This window comes from Bos taurus, chromosome 1 (genome assembly GCF_002263795.3).
Source record: "Bos taurus isolate L1 Dominette 01449 registration number 42190680 breed Hereford chromosome 1, ARS-UCD2.0, whole genome shotgun sequence".
NCBI classification, from domain to species: domain Eukaryota; kingdom Metazoa; phylum Chordata; class Mammalia; order Artiodactyla; family Bovidae; genus Bos; species Bos taurus.
In genome coordinates, this window is record NC_037328.1 from 144,363,501 (window position 1) to 144,382,075 (window position 18,575).

At 54.6% G+C, this 18,575-nt stretch overlaps 1 protein-coding gene across 10 annotated transcripts in view; it reads left to right on the forward strand.

The window, feature by feature from the left end:
• Positions 1-18,575, forward strand: part of TRPM2 (transient receptor potential cation channel subfamily M member 2) — a 50,496-nt gene that overhangs the window by 2,326 nt on the left and 29,595 nt on the right. For 3 of the 10 annotated variants that reach the window (XM_024996726.2, XM_024996733.2, XM_024996729.2), the window contains exons 2-9: positions 6,078-6,337; positions 7,026-7,114; positions 11,544-11,712; positions 12,848-13,028; positions 13,550-13,716; positions 15,237-15,417; positions 15,948-16,009; positions 17,897-18,097. In XM_024996726.2, the coding sequence (XP_024852494.1) occupies positions 6,164-6,337; positions 7,026-7,114; positions 11,544-11,712; positions 12,848-13,028; positions 13,550-13,716; positions 15,237-15,417; positions 15,948-16,009; positions 17,897-18,097 (1,224 nt within the window). In that variant the 5' untranslated portion in view covers positions 6,078-6,163. The other 7 variants (XM_059889461.1, XM_024996744.2, XM_010801661.3 and 4 more) reach the window with 7 other exon arrangements.

An 18,575-nucleotide genomic window follows, 5' to 3' on the forward strand; every position in this document is an offset into this window, starting at 1 on the left:
TGCCATGTTCTTCGCTTTTTGGATGTTAAATTTTAAGCCAGCTTTTCCACTCTCCTCTTTCACCCTCATCAAGAGGCTCTCTAGTTCCTTTTCAATGTCTGTCATTAGAATGGTGTCATCTGAATATCTGAGGTTGCTAATTGCTCATGGAGAATTTTTGCTATATAACAGGGTGGCCAAATTTGCTTTTAGGTGAGATGTGAAGAGAGCAACTGATGGTGTGATTCTGGGGAAAAGAACCCCAGAGAAGGTTTGATGCGGGGGTTGTAAGTTCATTGTCAGCTTGGTTTTCTGGACTCTCCCAGGGCTTAGACTGTTGGGCAGGGGTCTGGGTGTGGTGTGGAGGGTGTGGGTGGAGGGGAGGAAGGGGAGGGTCAGGCCAGACTCCCCCTGCACTGGGCATGGGAATGGTTACACATGGCTTTGCCCTTCAAAGTCTGATGAGTGGTGGGTGTGAGGAATGGTGTTTGACACGTTTCCTAGGGACCTGTTGGCAGCTGGGATTGAGAAGATGTGCACAAGCCTCTAGTGAGTGTGCTGAGATGGGCATGTGTGAATCCAAAAACTGTGAATCTGGGCAAACGCACTTGAGTTTCTTGAGACCAAGTCCTTTATTGCTCCTTCTGTCACTTGTCCCGTAGAACAGTGGTCCCCGACCTCTTGGCTCCAGGGACCAATTTCGTGGAAGATAATTTCCCCACAGACCGGGATGGGGGAATGCTTTTGGACTGATTCAAGTGCATTACATTTATTGTGCCCTCTGTCTCTACTATTATCACATCAGCTGCACCGCCGATCAGCAGGCAGTAGGTCTTGGAGGTTGGGGACCCTGGCTGCAGGACTGAGCCCTGGAGAGTCCCGGTCCCCTTACAGATCAGCTGCCCAGTTGTGAGATTCTCAGAGCCTTCTTTTCCTCTTCTGTCACCTGGAACATTTCCTGCGGGTCTGCTGCCCCGAGACGCTGACTGTGAGGTCTGGCAAGCTGCCGACTAGGACAGCAGGTGGCCCTGTAAAGGCCACTCTCGAGTAAGCCCCCTTTGCCACGAGGGGTGTGCCAGGCGGCTCCTGAGGACTGCAGGGCCAGCGCCGCTCACTGCTTGCCTCAGTGCATCCTGGCTGCTATACAAAGACCATGTTCGGTGGCTCATAAACAGCAGACATTTATTTCTCACAGTTCTGGAGGCTGGCCATCCAAGACTGTGTGGTTGGTGGTTCTGGAGACTGGAAGCCCAAGACTGCGTGGTCAGTGAGGGCCCACTTTGGGAGCAGACTCCTGTGTTCTCACGTGGAGGAAGGGCCCTGGGGCTCTCGGGGGTCTCTTTTACAAGGGCATTGATCCCATTCATGTAGGCTCCACCCTCCTGACCCAACCACCTCCTAAATGCCCCATAGGAATTTTAGGGGAACACAGCCCATCCCATTCTGGCCCCTCAAAATTGTGTCCTTCCCACATGCAAAATACAGTCACTCCATCCCAACAGCCCCCAAATCTTAACTCACTCCAGCATCCACTCCAAAGTCTCCCCTAAATCAGATGTGGGGAGACCTGAGGTGGATTCACCCTGGGGCATAGTCCTCTCCAGCCGTGAGCCTGGGGAACCAGACAGTCAGTGGCACTGAGCTCCAGTTCACGTGCTCGATGGACACACAGGGAGGCTAAAGGAACCGAAACATCAGCATTGGAGCAGAGAAAGGTTTACCGCAGGGCTGAACAAGGGCAGATGGGTAGTTTGTGCCCCCCAAATCTGGAACCCCTGAAGCCTTCAGCAAAGCATTTTTAAAATCCAGGCCATTGGGGCAGGGGGGCAGTGGTCACAGGGTATGTGATCAGCTCGTGCATGGCTCTCTAATCAGCTCGTGCACGGCTCTCTCATCTCCCACTGGTTGATGGCAACAGGGCAGGGTCTCGGGGGCTAACATCATCAGTCCTCAGGCTCCAGTAGGTCTGGGGGCTACATGCTTATGATCATCAAGTAATTAACATCTTCAATTTGGTGGAGGTGGGGCTTTCATGCGTGTAAAACCACTCAGGAAATGTACAAGAGAGGATGTGGGCAACACACCTGCCCTGGGAAGGCCCCCTTATAGGGTCCTGCTTGGTTGCAATAAGCTGTGTGCTTCCAGAACGGAGTGGAAGGCCAGGCAGAGGGTGGGCATTCCCATTCTGAAAGGGGAAGTGGGAAAGAAGGCAGGGTGACAGGTCCTAAGTGAGCCCAAAGCCTTGAGGACCACTGGGGGGTGGTCCTGCCCCGAGGCTTTGCTGTGCAGAGCCCACTGCACCCTCCCAGCTGGAATCGCAGGCCAGGGGCTCTTCCGGTCTGGGGCCGCCCCGCCCCCACACATTGCCCTCTGCTACAGGCTTTGGGCACCTCCATCCTTCAACTCTGAGTGGAAGTAACCATGTGTAATCTCCTGCCCCCAGCCCTGGGGGTGTGCACATCCCTGGTCAGAGTGCAGGCCATCATGCAGGGTCACCCCGTGCCACACCAGGCCACTCCTGGGGCTGCTGAGGAGGCCAAGATGGGAGGGGCGCAGGGCAGCTGGGCCCCCAGGAGAGCATTCTGCCCTGTGTGCCCTTTCCCTCTGGGCCTGTGCTGGGAGGGCTGCCCCCTGAGCCATGAGATGCCTTGGGGCCCATCCTCCCTTGTCACGGAGGCAAGTCCCGGCCTCTGTTGACTCTGTTGAGATGCTGTCTAGTCTCCCTGCTGGATGAAAACGGCCAGCCCACCTCCGTCCCGAGCAAGTCCAGCCATACCCTCTATGTTCTTCCCTGAATAAGCTTTCTCAACCCTTTCTGTGTCAATAGGCTGAGCATCTCCCAACTCTCTAAGCTCTGAGTCTTTTGTGATTAGAAGTCCATCTTTAGGTCATTTCTCTCTCCTTGCATTTTGCTGTAAGTACTCAAGAGAAGCTTTGCTGTACTTTCAACACTTTGCCTACATGTTTCCTCAGTCAAATTTCATCACTCACAAGTTCTGTCTTCCACAAAACACCAGGAAAGAAGCAGTCCACCAAGCTCTTTACCTCTTTATAACACGATTGCCTTTCCTTCAGTTTGCAATAACATGGTCCCTGTTTCCATCTGAGACTCATCAGAATGGCCTTCACCACCCCTCTTTCTACAAGCATCTGCTGGTGACCACTTAGGTTTCTCTAAGGAGGCTGGGGCACTGCCTACCACTCTCCTGTCCCGAGCTGTCGCCGCACTCGTTCTGTGTGCCCGTGGTGATGCAGGCTTTTTCTAGCACTCCTCTGAACTCTTCCACTCTGCACGTTGCTCAGGTCCAAAGCTGCCTGGGCGTCTGTAGGTGTCTGTAGCATCAGCACCCACTCCTGGAAACAATGTCCTGAGTTGTCGCGGTGCCTCCACGGGAGGGAGGTTTGGCTCCCTTCCTCTCCGCAGGTGTGAGCACGTCTGGGAGTGACCCTGGCCCAGAAGCAAGGGGGCAGGAGCTGCCCAGGGGGAGGAGTGAGGACAAAGAGGTGAGAGGTGGCCTGAGCCCTGACCCCAAGTGCCCAGCACTGAACTGAATAGCCCAGAAGAGGGTGGGCCAGGGAGGCCAGGTGATGGCAGGCGCCTCGCTCCCTGGCAGATCCCAGCCCCCCTCCACCAGAGCACGGTGACCACGTGTTGAAGCTAGATGAGAAGTGTTGGGAGGGGAAACTTCCTCTGCTTCCTGTTTTGGGTTCTTATGGTTGAACTATAATAAAACTGACACAAGACTGATCAGCAGGAGAAAAAGAAACTAATTTAATTTCATGCACCTGGAGGTCCCATAGGCATGGGACCTAAGAAGTGGGCAAAGCAGGCAGCTTTTAGTATAAAATAGTATATTTAGGAAAAGAAACCATACACTAGTGAAGAATTGACAGGGCAGTGACACTTAAGTTTGGGGTCCCCAGCGAGTGAAGGATCTAAAGAGTTTGGGCTTTAGTCAATGGAAGAAGTCGCAAGGCTGGTTTACACAGGCCTCTTGGCCCCGAGCCTGCATCTCTGGTGATAGAGCCCTTCTGTCTCTGGGTGCAGGGGTGCACCTTTCACAGGAGAGGTTTATGCCCTGCTCCCAAGGAGACGGAAGGGAGGGGAAGAGTGGCCCTCTTTCGTTGGTTGTCTCTTAAGGAATTTTTGTTGTTGTTCAGTTGCCAAGTAGTATCCAACTTTGTGACCCCATAGACTGCAGCACGCCAGGCTTCCCTGTCTTTCACCATCTCCTGGAGCTTGCTTAAGTTCATGTCCATTGAGTCAGTGATGCTATCTAACATCTCATCCTTAAAATTCATTCAGTTCAGTTGCTCAGTCGTGTCTGACTCTTCGCGACCCCATGGACTGCAACATGCCAGGCTTCCCTGTCCATCACCAACTCCTGGAACTTGCTCAAACTCATGTCCATTGAGTCAGTGATGCCATCCAACCGTCTCATCCTCTGTCACCCCGTTCTCCTCCTGTCTTCAATCTTTCCCAACATAAGGGTCTTTTCCAACGAGTCAGTTCTTCTTAAATTTTAAAATTCAAAATAATCAGTATGTCTCTGAGGCGCATTTTGGGGCCACCTATGCTGGACCCCACAATGGGCAGAGAAAGGACGTCAGTGACCGTCAGTGACCGTCTTGTATGGGGGAGGGTGATGTGGCCAGAAAGGGCTTTGGGGTGGGACAGGGAGGGAGACCTCACGACCTGTCCTCTGCCCCTGTTCACACCCTTAGCAGCCGGTGGCAGTGGGGCCTCCCTGGATGACACCTGGGGTGAAATGGGTGATGTCATGAGATGTCACTGTGGGCGTCTTGTCTCCAGGGAAGCTCATGGGGTCTGCACGTATTTATTTTCACATTCATAACCTGAGTTATGAATAACTGAGTAAGCAGTAGTCATACTGCTTACCGAGGCCCCAGTGATGGAGACCAGGTCAGAGCAAGGGTTTCAGAAAAGAGGATCTGTTCTACTTGGAGGGTATGTGTCACAGAGTGCAAGGCTCTGCCACTCCCAAAACCAGCTCTGTGGGCAGTGGGGGCTTTTCTTCTTCTGGGAAAGCAGAAGAAGTGACCCATGTCTGGAAGCAGGAGGCTGGGACCCCATCGTGAGCACTGTGTGTGAGGACTGGGCGGTTTCTGCACTGGTCTTGGGCTCCCGGGCATCACCGGGCACACAGGAGCAGTAGGGGTGGGCATGGTGCTCTTTCTCTGGCCCTTCACGGTGACCAAAGAGGATGAAGGGGCATCTGGGCCCCGTGGCTGTACACGTGCCTCGAGACTGCCCACACCTGATGAGGCCAGAGCTCGGGCAGTCAGAAAAATGTGCAAACCAGAAGGCAGTGGGGCCCCACAGGAGGAAACACCTGACTCGCCCTCCCTGGCCCACTGCAGCAGCCCGGTGGCTGGCTTCTCACCTTGGGTGGTCTTGGGGTATGACAGCTTCAAGTGGGATCTCATTCCCTGACCGGGAATTGAACCTGGGCTGTGACGATGAGTGCACTGAATCCTAACCACTAGACCACCAGGGATCAGTGGCTAGAGTCAGTAACTAGTGGTTCGGTTCTTGACTATTTTGAAGAAAGAAATCAGCAAAGAGATGAAAAGCAGTGGGACAAGTAAAGTGTGTATTAAGAACAGGATACTTGCAAATAGACACCTGGTCAGGTTCACAGAACTGTGTGCAGCGGGGGCAGCTTAGATGGCTTATATGGGGCCGTTTTCTGGGTCTTTGTTTTCCTCTGGCCAATTATCCTACTTTCTGCCCATATCTGGGCTGACTCAGGGCCCTCCCCTGTGTGCGGGTACATCTTCTAGCCAAGACGGATTCCGGCACGAGGGTCTCTGAGAGGTTGACAGGACATATTATGGGCTAGTGCTCCTTCCTTTTGGACCCCCACCAAACGTTTCTGTGCTTCTGCAGAGGGGTTGGGGGGAGTCTCCTTGACCTCAAGGACGAAAACTGTGGTTGTCTTGTTTTTATTCCATCAGAGCTTAGCTCCTCTCTGCTCCTGCCAAGGTAACTTTTCCTTGAGATGTTAGAAGGAGAATTTCCTCAAAATGTCTAATTGCTCACGTTGGGGCCCACCTACCTCCTACCTCACTTCCAGGCCCCCTGGCTTCAAAAGCCAGAGAGAAGCTTATTTTGAGGTAGCAGGACCAAGCCCGTTCTGTGGAGCCTGAGCCGGGCATCAGGATGGAGTTACTGGCGAAGAGGCATCGGGATCAGGCCAGCTCCGGGGAGGAAGACAGCTTTGGGGTGCAGCCCAGGAGGGTGGCCGACCTGGCCATGGTCCCCAACCTCCGGTGGAGCAGCACCGGTCTCTGCAGGAGAACGAGGTCGCAGTGCCTCTTCAGCAGCTGTGAAAAGGTAGAGCTGGGGTCACTGGGTCCGCCAGGGCCCTGGTGGGGCACAGTGACCACCTAGTTTTGCTGGGGACCACAACCCAGCAGAGGGGACCTGGAGAGAGCACTGGGGGCCCGGGTCCGTGCCCCTGGGTTGGTTCCTGTCCTGGTTCCAATTGGGAAAGTGCTGGGTAAGCCCCACACCCACCTGCCTCATTGTGCAATGACTTTGCCTCCTTTACCCAACAAGGAAGGCCCAGGCACCAGCTGAAGCCTGGGTTGGCTGCACGGAAAGCCCCAGGCAGGCTTGTGTTGGGGACATTTGAATGTCATACACCACTGGTTGGGTGTGAAGATGGTGTCTCACGTTTTAGCCTGGTCCCACAGATGTGGGCGGGTGTCCTGATACTCATGGTCACCTTTGCATCACACTGTTGTTCCCGAGGAAGGCAGCGCTGACCTACAAACTGTAAAGGGCTGTGGAATCCCAGGGGCCCGGGAGGAGCGGTTCCCCAGGTTCCCTCCTCCCTCTGGGGTCTGCATCTGAGGGTCTCCGGCAGGTGGTGGGGGAGGCCTCGGTGTCCTGTCTCTGAAGGAAGACCCTGAAGGGTGTCAGGGCTCACGGGTGGGCCTGAATGGGGTGTGGGGTGTGGTTTTTGGAACGGCACTGATCTAACTGCCTGAGAATCTCTCAGTGACCTTTTTACCCTCAGCAAGGAGACCTGAGTTCATGGATTTCTGACAACATCAAGAAGAAAGAATGCATATACTTTGTGGAAAGCTCCAAACTGTCTGATGCTGGGTGAGTGGCTTGTTCTGTTCCCACTGGTGGTTCAGACAGAACAGAATCTGCCTGCAATGCAGGAGACCGGGTTTGATCCCTGGGTTGGGAAGATCCCCTGGAGAAGGGAGTGGCAACCCACTCCAGTATTCTGGCCTGGAGAATTCCATGGACAGAGGAGCCTGGTGGGTTATAGTCCATGGGGTCACAGAGTCAGACATGACTGACTGACTAACACATTTATTTCCCTGTTTCCACATGGAGTAGCTGACCAGGGCAGGGCTGACAGAGCCTCAGCAGGGGACAGTTCCAGTGTATATACCAGCCTGGGGTGCTCGGAACATTCCCCTCCAGATATACCCTAGTCCTCACTCTGCAGCAAACAGGCCTCACTGTTTCTTACTTCCGCTCCTTTGTCACCTGGTGATGCCGCCTCCACCATGGGGCCCTCCTTGACCACACTCAGGATGTAACCCGTCCCTCCACCGCACTCTGTATTTGTCTTTTCTGCTGCACTGCTATTATGTAGCTTTGTGGTTTTCTCAGATGAGTTCTGAGCTCTCACCGTGGCTGAGTCACTTTATGACTTCCCCACTAGACAGATAGCCATCGTCCAGCTCAGACTGTGAACAATACAGAGGGGAGGGGCATGCCGTGTCTGGATGATGGAAGAGGATGATAATCTGGAGCCAGAGGTGCATGATCATCCACCATGATGCTGTTCCTCCTGGGACGTGCCCAGGATGTTGTCACAAAAAGTGCCCCATTTGGGGGTTCACACTCCAGCTTGGCTCCTCTTCAGACAATGGCCCCCCTTCCTCCTCAGAGGCCATGGGGGACCCCCGCATCAGAGAAGTTTGCCATCAGGATCCAGCTGATGGCCTCAAGGTTGTATTCAGTAGTGATCAGAGTTCAAGTTTAGGCCAGTTGCTCTGACCATGTGCAGAGGGCTTTGCACTGAGGTCTGTGATTTTAGTTTTTAAAGCAAGCTTACAACAGTAGGCCCAGGTTTCCTTGCAGGAGTCATTGGCTCCAAAACCCTTTGAAGAAGGTTATTGCGGAGCCCGGGTCTGGTCGGTAGAGGTTCAAGGGGTGCCATCTGTGCAACCTCAGCCCCTCCTGTCCTCTGAATTCTGAACAAATAGCAGAGAAACATCCACAGGGGTCAGTGAGGGTTGGGGTACAGTTTGTATCTGAGACAGAAATGGGGCTCCTTCCTGTTCAGTGTTTCTGTCCCTCTTTGAAGGAATGGCGCTCAGGATATGTTTGGCTCTGAAACTTCTGAAACACCTTTCTTGGTACCTGGACCCATGCGAGGAGCAGCCATGGGGGCTGTGTTGGGGTGGGCGGTGGGTGGGGCGGGCTGTTACTTGAGTGTGTGTAACTCCTCATGGCAGCTTCTTCCTCATATGTCCCGAGGTGCTGGTGAGGGGAGGGGAAAGGGGGTGGAGCCCCACTTACCCACATGGGCCAAGAGTGCTATGAAAATTCTCTGATTATTCAGCTTCTGGGTCACAGTCTGTGGTTTCCTGCTCTGGGTCAGGCTTGGGAACACTCTGTTGATTGAAGACCTAATCTCGTTGGGGGATGGTTGAAAGAGAGGAGGGGAGGGTGTGGGCTATTCTGGGCTGTTACAACTTATGAGAAAGTTTGGGGTGGCCTTGGGCAAGGACACAAGACGGAGTCCTTGTCCTGGCGGCCCCCTTCCCCACCTTGGACCCAGCTTCCTCCTACCTGAATGGAGGTGCTCACGGGTGGTGCTCAGGGGAGCCCTACAGGTCTAGAAGTGATCTGAGTCCCCTAAGGGGTCATGAGAGCTTCCCAGGTGGCGGTAGTGGTAAACAACCAATTTGCCAATGCAGGAGACAGAAGAGATGCAATTTCGATCCCTGCGTCGGAAAGATCCCCCGGAGGAGGGTATGGCAACCCACTCCAGTACTCTTGCCTGGAGAATTCCATGGGCAGAGGAACCTGGCGGGCTATGGTCTGTAAGGTCGTAAGGAACTGGACACAACTGAAGCAATTTAGCATGCCTGCACACAAGGAGTCATAGAAGAAGGTGGGCTCGGAGTTCCTAACGGCTGGGCCAGTGCTCCTGGGCCTGAGGAGGCCCCGGCCGGAGCAGTGGGACAGGGGTACTGAACCCAGGAGACCAGGAGACAGAGCACAGGGTGGGCCTTGGCCTCTTGATTTTCTGCAGCCTCGGTTTTCTGCACGGTTAGTTAACCTGCACAAATTTTATATGTTAGCTTTCATCTAGAACCTTATTTGGCCCTCACAAATTCTGCAGGTCAGGGGTCAGAGAATGTATTTTTTTCTCCCGTTTGATGGTTGAGAAGTTGAGAGTCGGAGCCCCTGAGGCCACACTGCACAAGCTGCAGGGAAGCCCGTTTTCTCTCTCTAGGTCCCGTCGTGGTTTCCCCTGGGGTCGCTGGGCTCACGTCTCACCTGCTGTCAGATTGTTTGATTTGCTCTTGTCTGTATCTTGTCTTCTAGGTCACCTGTTACTAGCTAAAGTAGCACTCTAAAAAAATGTGTAGATTTCCAATTTAACAAGCTGTGAAGAGCATAGTTGCTGTCTCCTCTCTCTCCTCCCATGAACGGCGTTAAAGGAGTAAAATGATTTCAACCCACCAAGACAAAGGAGGAAGGGAGGAGGTGGCAGCTGAAAAGAGATGACGGGTGTTCTCTCTGGGGGGCCACGTGCCTCCCTCTAGCCCCGGCTCTAGGTGTTTCTGCTTTGAGCCTACACCGTGTGCTTTTCTGACCTTTTTATTTTGAAATAACTATAGATTTATAAGAAATTGTGAAGATACTGCAGATGGACCCCTCGGTCCCACCAGTGGTTACTTCTTCTACCCCACCATCCATAACACCTGGCAATCACTCGTCTGCTCTTCATTCCTACAGTTGTTTTGGGTGCTGAATGTCACACAAGAGGAATCCTTCACAAGGTGGTGTGTCAAGGCTGGCTTTTGTCACCCAGTGGAATGCCTCTGTGATCCGTTCGAGCTGTGTGTGTTGATCCTAGGCTCCTGTTTGCTGCAGAGGAGCCAACCAGCCTAGATCATAGTATTTGTAGTGAGGTTTCGGTAGATGACAAATAATTGGATCTTAGTATGTTTTATCCACTTTGCCAATCTCTGGGGCTTCCCTGGTGGCTCAGTGGTAAAGAATCTCCCTGCAATGCACGAGACACAGGAGACATGGGTTTGATCTCTGGGTCAGGAAGATCCCCTGGAGGAGGAAATGACAACTCACTCCAGTATTCTTGCTTGGAGAATGGACAGAGGAGCCTCGTGGGTTATAGTCCATGAGGGTGCAAAGAGTTAGACAGAACTGAGTGACCAACACTTTCACTTTCATTGATAATGAGGACTTAAGTTTGCCATTGTATTTTTTTGTTTGTTATATTTCTCTATTTTTCTTTTCCTGCCTTTCTGTGGGTTACTTGAACTTTTCTTAGAGTTCCAATTGGTTTATCTATGCTATTTTTGCCTATATCTCTTTTATAGCTTTTTAGTGGCTGTTCCAGGTACTACGTTATATATATTTAACTTATCACATATTACTGATATCCATGTGTATTGGGAACTCATCCTAGTCTCCTGGTGTTGACATTCACCAGTTTGTGGGAAATGTAGAAACATTCCCACTTTTACACCTCTTTGCCCTTCCCCATTTATATTATAACTGTTACAAAATTTCCTCCACATACATATTAGGTCATGGTGCAATTTTGCTTCAACCGTCAAATATACTTCAGAAAATTCAAGAGGAGGAAAATGTGTTTATTCAGGTACCCGTAGTTTTACTCTTTCCATTCTTCTTTCTTTGTTTTCAACAAGTTATTGACCAGAGACAGAGCAATACATCTTAACACATCTTTCCTCACCTGAACACTATTGACTAAAGATGTCTCAGTATTCACTTACAGAACAAATAGCCGGCCGTAGGCATTGGTGTCTAAACAAATCCCCTGCTTGACAACATGCTAATATTCCAGAATTCCTCCTTTTATCATTTCCTTTCTGTTTGGAGAACTTCCTCTAGCCATCTTCTTTGGGGAAGTTTGTTTGTTGACCAGTTCCCTGGTTTTCTTTCATCTGAGAGTGTCTTGATGTCCCTTTCACGTGGAATGATATTTTTGCTGGATGCAGAATTCTGGGTTGGTAGTTTTCATCTTTAGAAAAATGTTGTGTGGATTCTTCCTGGCACTAATTTCTGACTTCTGATTCAAAATCAATTGTGCAATTATTTTCCTCCAACAGGTAAAGTATCATTTCTGACCTTCAAGACTTTTGTCGTTAGATTTTAGATGTTTGACAATTATGTGTCTCCACTGACTCTGTGGCTGGGGTGCCAGTCATGACTCCACTGGGCCTCCTTTATCCCTGCTGAGGAGAGGAGCAGGCATCAGTGGCCCCTGGTGATCCCGCTGCCTTTGCAGGAAGGTGGTGTGTGAGTGCGGCTACCCACGTGAGCAGCACCTGGAGGAGGCCACGGGGTCCCACACCTTCCAGGGCCAGGAATGGGACCCAAAAAAGCATGTCAGAGAGATGCCAACAGACGCCTTCGGTGACATCGTCTTCACGGGCTTGGGCCAGAAAGTGGGAAAGGTTGGTTTCCATGACTCCATTGTTCTTACGATGGACCAGAGCCCACCCTAGGTGACTGCAGTGGCCGGACCTCCTTAGGGAGGGAGTGAGAGGCTGCAGAACCCACCTGCCCAGTGCTGGGGGTGGGGTGGAGGGCTCTGCATGGCAAATAGAGCTACATGGTGCCCTCAGGGGATTTGTTGCCAGGGCTCCAGGAGAGGTGTGGGCGGGGCACAATGGCAAGTTCAGGGGGTGGCCTGAATGGCTTTTGTCACTGCCAGGAGGGAGCAGGAGAGCACACGGCACGCAGGCGGGGGTGATGGGCAGTGGGGAGGCCTTGGGGCTGGCAAGGAGAGCCAGTAGTAGAGCTGAGAGCCCTGCAGGTGGTGGAGCAGGGTGGGTTAGGGCCCCAGGCCTGCCCGGGGGCACAGGGGTGCGGATGGGAACAGCAGGGGGCCAAGGCCTGGCCTGCGTCTCCCTCTGGTGCTGCGAATCTCAGGGTGGTCACTGGGCCAGCAGTGTTGCCAAGCAGACTAGGGCCCCACCCCTGCCCTGCTGAATCAGAGTCCCAGTCCCCTGGCTTTAACCCACCTTCTGGAGGGTTCTATGACAGCTCGTGGGTAGCTCTGCCCTGAGGGGTCTGGTGGGGTCACTTGTTTCTGTGCTGCAGTTCTGGGACCCCAGCCTCTTATTGGCTAGGTGTGATCCTCCTCCTCGATTTCTTAGAGTCGCTGCCCACGTGGCCAAAGAGGCTAAACAGCATGTTGTACAGGTGAACTTGGCCCCAGAGCTGCCTTCCTCAGCACCACCTCCAAGCCCCGCCCCTCCATGAGCTGCTGTTGATGCATCACCACGTTGCCTTGTGGGGAGACTGGAGTCAGGCCGTGGGGCTCAGGCTGGGGCACCGTCAACAGAGAGACCCCAGGGCTGCTCCCCTCCCTCCCCCCGGTTGGCCTCTCTTCTCAGCCCTTGCCTCCCCTTTCTCTCAATTGGCGACCTGCTTGGGGGCAGCCACTCTTGCTTCGTCTGGACCCAGTGTGAGCGTCTGTCCACCTGCCTGCCTGGGGCTGTCAGGCATGGCTGGGGCAGGGTGGCCAGGTTCTGGGGCCTCGGTTGGCCACCCACTGACCCCCAGGGTCTTCTGACCTCCCTGCAGTATGTCCGCCTCTCCCAGGACACTCCCTCCAGCCTGATTTACCAGCTCATGACCCAGCAGTGGGGCCTGGATGCCCCCAACCTGCTCATCTCCGTGACCGGCGGGGCCAAGGACTTCAAGATGAAGCCCAGGCTGAAGAGCATTTTCCGAAGAGGGCTCCTCAAGGTGGCCCAGACCTCAGGTAGAGCAGGGACAGAGGGACTGAGGCCCAGACCATGGGTGGTGCTCAGGCCTGGGAGTGCTGGGTGGGTGAGAGGACCCCTGGAAGGCAGAGTCAGGGCCTTGGACTGGCCAGCCCTTGTGGATCATCGAGTTGGGCCCAGGCCCGGGCCAGGTGGGGAGTGTCTGATCAGATTCACCCACTTCCTACTGCTGTACCTGGCTTGCTCATGGTGTAGACCCAGCTCTGGTTGGCTCCCCACTGATGATGCTTCGAAACAGAAGCATTTAGAGAAAGTTCTGAGATGCCATGTTCCTGAGAGCAGGACAGAGGGAGGCAACAGGGAGGTGGGGGAGAGGGCAGGGCCTACAGTCAGAGACGGGGTCGCCTTCCTGCCCCCACCTGACCGAGCATCGTGGAACATCACGGGTCCTGACTGCCACAGGAAAACCTGATCGTGGTGGGGCTCACACCTGACAATGAGTTTGAAAGCCTTGGAGCAGAGTCTGCAGGGCACCAGGTGTCCCTCTGCTCCTCCCCAGGGGCCTGGGTCATCACCGGGGGGTCCCACACTGGCGTAATGAAGCAGGTGGGCGAGGCGGTGCGGAACTTCAGCCTGAGTGGCAGCTTCTGCGAAGGGGAAGTGGTCACCATCGGGATCGCCACGTGGGGCGCCCTGCACAACCGGGAGAGCCTGATCCACCCCACGGTGAGCTGGAGACTGCTTCTGGGCGGGTCGGAGCACAGCAGGGAGGTGGTGGGGTAGGATCTTAGCCAGCGGTCAGTGAACGGGCCACCCCTTGGACACCCAGGGTAAGTGCAGTGTCACGGGAAGTGGCTGGATAGGGACGTGGGAGACCCAGGCTCAAATCCCCCCCAACCCCCCAGACCCTGGTGACCCCAGGAGAGTAAGCACCTTGCCTGGACTCTGGTTTCCTCCCTCAAGATCATAGGATGGGTCCACGTAAGAGCTGCCAGAGCTGCCGCTGGTCTGGGGGCCCTCCTAACACCACTCTGATGAGAAATGGACTTTGCAAAGGTGTAGCATGGCTGGGAGCATACAGCCTACCAGCATCTGGGTTTTCAGATCCCAGAGCCTGGCCTTTTAGCCCAGGGCTCAATAGTTCCCTGTTTCCCCTCCCGTGAGCTTCTCTTCTGAGCTTGAAGACAAAGCCTTCCTGCGTCCATTCACCTGGGTGCAGGCCTGAGAAACAATTGCTTAAATGTGAGGATATGAATTGGAAAAGAGAACTGGTTCATCCAGTAAGATTTTTTGAGGACACAGCAGATTTGGCATAATGAGCACACGGAAGTTTGGAGGGAAACACTGGCCCCAAAATAAAATTCTCCTTGACACACCGAGGAGGTGTGATGACAACTGTCCCACGAGGTTTGACTGATGAGCGAGGCTCTGGCCTTCCTGGGGCGGGGGAGCTGTGCATCCACTTCCTGGGGAGCACGTCCTCTGCAAAATGACTCCTCATGTCAGTCACAGATGCTGATCACCAGGCCCCTCGGCTGCTGTCCTTCCGTGTCCACGTCACAGATGTGCTTAGTGGGCCGGATGGGCTCTGTCTTGAACGTCGTTACAGAGTGGAAATTTGAGGCCGAGAGATACTGGCTGACTTTCAACATCACGCTTCACTTTTCTCCCCATCTTGAGCTCAGAGGACTTCCAGCGGCACCACCTGCCCTCCTCTGTGGCATCCAGGGGCCGTGTGCACGGGTCCATAGCCAGCTCTCCTGGACCTGTGTCCCAAGTGACCACAGAACTGATGGCTTAAAGCAACTGAGTGTATTCTCTCGCATTTCTGAACACAGAAGACTGAGGCCAGTACCACTTGGCCAGAATTGAGACGTGGGCAGGGCCGGGCTCCCTCCAGTGGCTAGAAGCTGAACTCCCTGCCTCCTCCAGCTCTGCTGGATGCCACTTTCTTGGCGTGTGCCCACATCGCTGCAGTCTCTGCTCTTGGTCACGTGACCTCCTCCTCGTCTAGGGACACTTGTCATGGCATTTAGGACCCACCTGGATGGTCCGTGCTAAGATCCTTAGCTTCATCACGTGACCAAAGACCATGTTTCCAGATGACAGAGCATTCACAGCCTCCAGGTTTTAGGACCTGATACCTTGGCGGGGTGTATCACTTATCCCGCCTGCTAGAGCACCCATTCCTGGCGTGAAAGATGTAGAGCTGTCTGTCTGTCCTGCCCACCTCTCTCCATCCCCAGGGCGGCTTCCCTGCCGAGTACATCATGGATGAGGGAGGCCAAGGGCACCTGACCTGCCTGGACAGCAACCACTCCCATTTCATTCTTGTGGACGATGGGACCCACGGCCGCTATGGGGTCGAGATTCCCCTGAGGACAAAGCTGGAGAAGTTCATATCGCAGCAGACCAAGGAGAGGGGAGGTGAGCGGGGCCCACTTTCTAGGGCACTTGGAGGAGACGGGAGCAGGCTGGTCCAGGGGTCTGGGGCTCAGCTGGCCGTAGCCAGGACATTTGGTGGGTGGGGTGCTGGGGCGGCCATCAGAACACACCTGGACATCTGTATACTTGGTCAGGGGGTCATCTTCTCACGCCCCTTTAACATAAGGAAAGGCTAGGCAGGCACTCAGGACACAGAGCACCCTGTGGTCCCTTCACTACACACACACCTCAGTCCGGAAACCAGAGTGTAAAGGAGTCAGAGCTCAGGCTTTGATCTCATTTCCTCTGTGGCTGGGGTGGGATGGATCCTAGCGCGCTGGGAGGTCAAATACACAGGGTTCTGCACATGTTTTGCTGGTTGGTTAGACACCTTTGAGCTGAGGTTTTCAAGTTCCACTGCATATTGGGGTTCCCAGAGTGTTGTTAGGCTGCAGCAGCTGGCAGGAGCGGGGAAGGCCCCAGGGGATGCTCGGAGCCCATGGTCCTGAACTATGCTCCCTGCTTCATCCTAGGCGTGGCTATCAAGATCCCGATTGTCTGCGTGGTGCTGGAAGGGGGCCCCGGCACACTGAACGTGAGTCCTTTTGGGGATGGGTGTCTTGGGTCAAGTTCTGTGGTGGGTGAGTAACTGCCCAGAGTGCTGTGGCCTGCCTCCCAGGGAGGCTGTCAGCAAGAGGGGGCAGAGAGCCTGTCCACTGACAGAGGGAAGTGCGTTCACCATGCGCAGTCTCTCTGGGTGGGTGGGCTGGAGCCTCCTGAGAGGCCCTGCCATGGGAGGGTCAGTCCTGGGGCTTGACCAGCACAGAGCAAAGAGGGGTTCCAGAGGGACTGCAGCCCTCACCTGTAGGACCCCTGGATAGCCTGTGGGGGACTTCTATAGCTCTGCACTCAGGCTCCCAGGAGAGGTCCTCAAAGTACAGCCCTCAGCAACCCCCACCCCCAGCCCCTTTACACTCAGCAGCTGAGTGTAAAGCAGGTTCTGACACACGGCCACGGAGCTTCATGCAGAACCGATGTCCAGCAGGGAGTGTGCCTGCCTCATGGAACTCGGGCCAAACTGACCTCTGCCATAGGATTGTAGGATGATTGCAATTGCAGGATTGCCCTGGAGAAGCTGAACTCCCTGCCTCCTCCAGCTCTGGTGGATGCCACTTTCTTGGCTTGTGCCCACATCACTCCAGTCTCTGCTCTTGGCCACATGACGGCGGCCGTGGCCTTGTCATCCACAAGGATGAAGTGGGAGTGGTTGCTGTCCAGGCAGGTCAGGTGCCCTTGGCCTCCCTCATCCATGATGTACTCGGCAGGGAAGCCACCCTGGGGATGGAGAGAGGTGGGCAGGACAGACAGACAGCTCTACATCTTTCATACCAGGAATGGGTGCTCTAGCAGGCGGGATAAGTGATACTCCCCGCCAAGATATCAGGTCCTAAAACCTGGAGGCTGTGAATGCTTTGTCATCTGGAAACACCGTCTTTGCTTATGTGATGAAGCTAAGGATCTTAGCACGGACCATCCAGGTGGGTCCTAAATGCCATGACAAGTGTCCCTAGACAAGGAGGAGGTCACGTGACCAAGAGCAGAGACTGCAGCGATGTGGGCACAAGCCAAGAAAGTGGCATCCACCGGAGTTGGAGGAGGCAGGGAGTTCAGCTTCTAGCCACTGGAGGGAGCCTGGCCCTGCCCACATCTTGAATTGGGGCAGAGAATGATGTTCTGTTTATGTTTAGTAAACTCAGGGGGTCAGCATAGGTCCTGGGGTGCCTCGGGGGGCAGGATGTGTCTGATCCCCCCCACTACCTCCCAGACTCTCCCGCAGCAGTGCTCAGAGCAGGTCATCCTTCCTGCTGTGGTGGTGCCCATTCCTCACGGTGCTCTCACCCTGGTCTCTGGGGGTCTCCCTTCATGTCCTTGTCTGACCCTGGGTCTCAAGGAGGGTGTGGAACTCTGGCCCAGGCAGTGCCCCCTTCTTTCTGGGGACGGCTCTCATGTCCACACGTTAGGGGGTGGAAACGTCCCAATCTTTCATGACAGTGGTGTCAAGTGACAGGCCTGAGAGAGGTGGCATGTCGGGTGTGTACCCCATGTATATCAGGGTCAGCGCCCTCCCCTCTGAGCAGAGGAGCGCACCAAGTAAATGTCTTCAGTAAACTTCCCAGCAGGGCTTTCCTGGCGGCTCAGTGGTAAAGAGTCCCCCTGCCAATGCAGGAGACGCAGGTCCGATCCCTGGGTCAGATCCCCTAGAGAAGGAAATGGCAACCCACTTCAGTATTCTTGCCTGGAGAATCCCATGGACAGAGGAGCCTGGCAGGCTATAGTCCATGGGGTCACAAAGAACCGACCACGACTGAGTGACTAAACAACAAGAACAAACCTTCAGTAGCCAGACAGCAGGGCTCTCGGAGAACCCTCCGTTTTAGGAGGAGTGGGTGTGGGTGGGCTCATACTGGCCCCTGTTTTGCAGACCATCTACAATGCTATCACCAACGGCACCCCCTGCGTGGTTGTGGAGGGCTCGGGCCGCGTGGCTGACGTCATCGCACAGGTAGCCGGCCTGCCCATCTCTGAGATCACGATCTCCCTGATTCAGCAGAAGCTGAGCATGTTCTTCCAGGGGATGTTTGAGACCTTCACTGAAAGTAAGATCGTGGAGTGGACCAAAAAGGTGAGGCTGATGAGTGTGTCAGTTACCAGGTGTGAACCTGCAGCCATAGGTTAGACGCTGTCAGCCTGGCCAGCGGGACCAGGACACGCATAACCGAGACTCAGAGGCCCTGGCTGACCTGGGCTGGGCACGGGAGCCATCTGCAGGGGTGGGGGCTGTGAGCCAGGCAGGCGGGGAGCTGTTGGCTGAGGCAGCACGCTGCCCTGCAAGGGAGGATGTGCTGGGCCTCCACCTGCAGGACTCCAGGCGGGCAGGTAACACAGGGCACGAGCCACGGCCATCCTGGAGGGAAGACCCTGTGCACTGGGTGGGCGTGAAGCTGGTGCTGAGGCCCTGGGGGTGGCAGAGGGGTGGGGAGCCCAGATTCAGGCAGCTGGGGTGCTGCAAGTGATGGCAGTGGGTAGCAGGGCCCACCTTCTGGGGTTGTGAAGGTGGGGAGACATGTAGATGTATCAGATGGGGGCCTGAGTGGCTCTGG